Genomic DNA, 5,313 nt, shown 5'->3' with positions numbered 1-5,313 from the left:
ATCTATTCGAATCAAAAGACAAAGGGACATACAAAAAGATTAAAAGGTTTTGTAATGGACATTGGACTTATGGCACGTGTAAAAAAAGAGGACGAACAAGCATCCACATCACTGAGCACTGGACCTTTATAGATCATCATATCATAATATTATATTAGTGTGTAATTAATATATGATGTGGAGGCAATATTGGGTTACAAACCACTACACCCTAAAATGAAAATCGTCTTCATATTGACGTGACGCCAAATATTAAAAACCGCCTATCAATATAGTCCTTCACTGCACATAGCCTAACACGGACACACTCAGAAACAAGTATGTTGTGTTGGGTGCTCCAAAAAGTTCGAAGTAGGGGTGAGCAATAACCGAATCGTTAACCGAAACCGAATCGAAAACCGACGAAACCGAACCGATATAACCGAAAACCGAAATTAACCGAACTGAACCGAACTCTTCTTTTTTTAATATTTTCAAGCATTTTTCCTTCAATTTCATGTATTATATGCATTAATAGTTCAATACTATCATTTTTATGTATTTATATCTCCAAAACATGCATTAATATCTCAATTTCATATGTTTAAACCTTTATTTCATGTAGTTATGAATTCATTTCATGTATTTAAACATTCATTTCATGTATTTTTAAGCAAAATTTTAGCCCAAATTTGATACTGGTTATTAACCGAACCGAATCGATAACCGATCAGTTAGGTTGGGTTAATGCTAATAACCGAACCTGGCGCACACCGAAGCGTGTCTATAATATTTTATATCCAACTTGAAACACGGACGAATCAAAACTCTCAAAACAGTGGTGCCCATTGCTTTCTCTCAAAAGTGGGTTACCAGTCACCACTGTTACAAACCCGATCACACAAACCTTTAGCCCTAAATCAATGGCAACTAAAGTTTGGAAGATCAAAAAACCAGATCAACAGCCCACCACTAAACAACACAATCCAAAACCAAAACCCGTAACCAAAAACCCGGTACCTATAGCTTCTTCCAGCAGCCAACAACAACAAAAACACCAAACACAAACAGTAGTCATTTCGTTAGATCGACTTAACCTTGGACCCAAGAAGAAACTGCTGGTGATTCCACTCCGAGGAATCCTTGTTCACCGAGCACACTGTAGCCGACCCGAAACCATTCCCAGAAACCGCCGTCCTGATTTCTCCTACGGCAACTTTCTTGGTCAGTTAACTTAAATATTAACATATTATTAGATGTATTGCAGTTTAGTTTATTGATAAATAATTAGTATCTGGTTGTGGTGTGACAGTTTACAAGAGGCCTTACTGTCTTGACTTTTTGAAGTTTTGCTTCCAAAGATTTCATGTTGGATTATGGTCTTCTGCTAAGGAGTTAGTATTATTATTATTATTATTATTATTAATTATCTGATACAGTATTTATTTATTTATACGAGCAGTATAGTTTTTCCAGGCCACTTTAAATTAGGGGTGTTCTTCGGGATTCGGGTTTTTGCCAGGAAAAAGTGACCCGATAAACGAATTGTTCAGTTTTCGGGTTTAAATGTCAAAAAATATAATTTTTTTATTTACAAAATATGATCATGATAAAAATTCAAACAGCATATGCTAATGATCAAAAGTCCCAAAACTAACTATAAAACATAAAATTTCAAGTACCAAGACTCCAAACCAAAACATATCTATAAAGAAAACACAATAAAATGTTCGGGTTGTTTTCGGGTTTCGTGTTGTTCGGGTTCAGCTTATTCGAGTTTAGGATTTTTGGGTATTCTTTAATTCGGGTTCAGTATTTGAGTATTCGGGTACTGTTAGAAAACACATCCCTACTTTAAACCGGGCTTGTGATATGTGGAAAACCGTATAACATGTAAGTGGTGTGTGGATAGTGTGTTTGTGATGTTCCTATAGCATGTCCTGTATTTAGTTTGATTAAAATATATTTACTGAATTCATTTTCTGTCAGATTTAACTTGCAAGGAAATCTAACCAATGTTATGGGCGATCTGAAAAACAAGTTATTGTTCACTTGGGTGAGTTTAATCTTTAATATTTATAGCATATGTATATTATATGGTTCCTATATATCTTTGTCTGAAGTATGTTTACACTTGTTAGGATCAAGAACACTGCACAAATTCAGGTTTCATGTGTCTAGAAAACCAAGATAAGCCACTGTTCTTCAAAGAACTTAATCATTTATGGGATAAAAAGTACCCGAATCTTCCGTGGTCTGATGGAGAATACTCGGCTTCTAACACGTTGTTGATCACCGATCCTGCGAAGGCCCTCCTAAATCCTGTATGAATTATATTATCTGCTTTCGCTTACAAGAGTAGTTAACCGAACGCGAACAATTTAGCAAACGAGGTTTTTCTGTTCGTTTTCCATTCGTTAAGAAAATTAACACGTTCATGTTCATTTATGTTCGTTCGTTGATAGTATAAGCGATGAGCGAACAATTCACGAACGCAAATGAACATAACTAAGCTAAAACCAGTTAAAAGTTGTGTGAAAAACAGTGTGTTAGCCTATCAAGTTATTAACTAAACGAAGCAGTAATGGGCCAAACAATTCAAATGAATATATTAACGAAAACAAATGTAAAGTTGTAAACTAACAAAACAAAAGCGAATCTAAATAAACGAACATTCATGAACATAGATGAACGAACAAGACATGTTCATTTGTTTTACTAAATGAACAAATTTTATAGTTTGTGTTCATTCGTTTATAGCTGCAATATAATTATCAAAGTTTATGACTAAAATGGTTTAGATTGTATGCATTAAGATAACATTGGGCTATTTCGGCCTGTTTTGACCAACATAAGCTTCAAATGTACACGAGTCAAAATTAACACTTCTAATAAAAATATAAATTATTTACATTAAATCATATGTCTGACTGTGTTTTGTTTGTTGCAGCCAAACACAGCAATCTTTCCTACGAATTATGATCCTAATAACACGAAAGATGATTTTCTAGGTAATTGTATAAATTTGTATAGCAGCATGTTTTTTTAATATTAACCTGTGTTAATGATGTGAACTGTCGGGGAATGTTTTTAACAGGCCCGAAAGGTAAATTAAGAGTGTTCTTGAACGGTCTTGCCAAAGCTGAAGACGTGCAAAGCTATGTGGAAAGTCACCCGATCGGGGATCCTGAGATTACGCCTTCTCATCCGGAGTGGGACTATTATTGTAAGGTCATTTGTTCTTTTAACAAGAAAAGAAATGGCGACGACGTTAAACTAATCTGATTCATCCAAACCCGGAGAATTTGTTTACATTTTGGTTTTATGATTCAGAGATGGGCCAGTACAGGAAACCATATATAGTGAATGATGTAGAGTCTTTTTTGTTTTTATTATTTTTAAATATATGTATATGATTAACCTTGAATGGTAAACGAGGGCTCAGCCACTTGAGATTGGCTTGCTAAAAGCTTAAATCGAGCCCAAGCTTCACTTATCGAACTCGACCACCTTTGAGTCCTTCCACCAATGCCGATTTCCTCACCTCATCAAGAGATAGTCGATCGCCGTGTTACTCCCTCTGCTACTAAAAAGGAAAATGCTAGCGGGTAGAGGTGCACAAATCGGGTATTTAAAAAACCCGGAACCGGGTAGGAACCGGTTCCGGGTATGGTCAACAAAAGTCAAACCCGGTTCGGTTCCGGAACTGGTTCCGGGTATAGTCGGGTATTTGACCGGGTTTTGACCAGTTCCGGGTCGGGTTTTGACCGGTTCCTCCGGGTTTTTTTCGGGTTTTTGACCGGTTCCTCCGGGTTTTTTCCACCGGTTCCGGGTCGGTTCCGGTTCCGGAACCGGCTCCGAGGAGAAATCCTATACCCGGTCAGGAACCGGTTCCGGGTATGGGTTAGAACCGGTTCCGGGTCGGTTCCACCGGGTCGGTTCCACCGGTTCGGTTCCGGAACCGGTTATTTTGTGCACGTCTACTAGCGGGTGACAAAAGTATATTTGAAATATGTTTTTTAATAAATAAATTTGATATTAAAAATGTTTTAAAGATATAAAAAAGAATAAGTTACAAGCGTTGTCCTTCTGGTTTATCTTTATTTTTGGTATAGCTAAATATTTTTCATCTATTTTTAATTATTGTTTCGAGTGAGATTATAATCATAACCTTTTGAGTGAAGGTGATGAATAAAGAGGGGTTGTTTTTTGTTTGTTTGTTTCTTTTTGGGGTTAAGTAAAAGGGTAAAAATGTTATTTTATAACCATAAATATGTACAAGTGAAGAGGTATGTACCCGCCTTAACATCGAGAGGGGCGGGTCAACCCACAAGATATAGACAAGAGGCTTGAAATCAAGATATCATGAAGGCACAAAGCCAAAACCTATGCGCACGGCGCATATCATATATGCTCACGCATCACATATGCTCACGCGTATCACATGCTCGCGAACCATATATGCTCACGCATATCACATCTGCGCGTGGCGCATATTACATATGCTTGCGCATATCACATATGCTTGCGCATATCACATCTGCGCGTGGCGTATATTACATATGCTTGCGCATATCACATCTGCGAATGAAACATCTGCGCGTGAGAATAAAGAGAAGACTTCGCGCATCCTCAGGATAGGCGCATATCACACGTGCACATAATCAACCTCGTCCTTATCCAAATCAGGATAAGGACAACCTTGATTGTGCTCGTCAGCAAACCTTCCAGAATGTATCCTTTAAGGAATAAGAATATGCTGATGTTGACAGCTGCCAATGAAAGGTGGACAACTCAGCAAAACCCATGTGCTACCACGTGATTGCACATGGGTCAGGTAAAATGCCTGGGTCAGAGAATAATCAATGAAAAAGCACCAGGCGTCCTAAGGACACGTGGCGCAAAGCAATAGGAGGAGGCCAAAAAGGCCCTAATGGGATCTGAGCCCAATCATTGGAAACCCTAACACTACAAATACCACACCACCTCCACAAGGGGAGGTAAGCAAGAAAATACATTCCAATTCCTTACTCACTCTCAGATTATTATCTTCTCCTACAATCTCTTATTCTCACACCGGAGGGTTACCCCAAAGAGGACCCCTCTGTCCCTTTCTGAGGGGTAAGTTCACGGTGCTGCTCGTTTTGTAGGTGGAAGAACTCATACTCCGGAGAACCATCGGTGAAATAGCATACTCATACCCGAGGAAAGTTGATCGTCTACCAGTGAGCCGATCCACGTTTCTTCATTGGCGCCATCACCTGTTACAACGGCAACAAAATCTCATCAGTTCTCTCTGAAAAATTTCACCATGGTTTCTGGTGTTCGAAACAG

At 38.2% G+C, this 5,313-nt stretch overlaps 1 protein-coding gene across 1 annotated transcript; it reads left to right on the top strand.

Moving 5' to 3' along the window:
• Window positions 1-789: 789 nt before the first annotated feature.
• LOC143622823 (putative FCP1 homology domain-containing protein C1271.03c) lies at window positions 790-3,414 on the top strand. The gene is made up of 6 exons (XM_077093864.1): window positions 790-1,203; window positions 1,292-1,373; window positions 1,969-2,035; window positions 2,121-2,303; window positions 2,930-2,990; window positions 3,077-3,414. The coding sequence occupies exons 1-6, from the start codon at window positions 903-905 to the stop codon at window positions 3,262-3,264; spliced, it is 882 nt and encodes a 293-aa protein (XP_076949979.1). The 5' UTR covers window positions 790-902; the 3' UTR covers window positions 3,265-3,414.
• The last annotated feature ends 1,899 nt before the right edge of the window (window positions 3,415-5,313 follow it).

The sequence above is a fragment of the Bidens hawaiensis genome, unplaced genomic scaffold, assembly GCF_021521415.1.
Source record: "Bidens hawaiensis isolate Kalapana, Puna unplaced genomic scaffold, B.hawaiensis_p1.1 tig00003244_1, whole genome shotgun sequence".
In the NCBI taxonomy this organism is placed as follows: Eukaryota; Viridiplantae; Streptophyta; class Magnoliopsida; order Asterales; family Asteraceae; genus Bidens; species Bidens hawaiensis.
The sequence above is the reverse complement of the archived record's forward strand: the minus strand, read 5'-3'. Positions and strand labels throughout refer to the sequence as shown.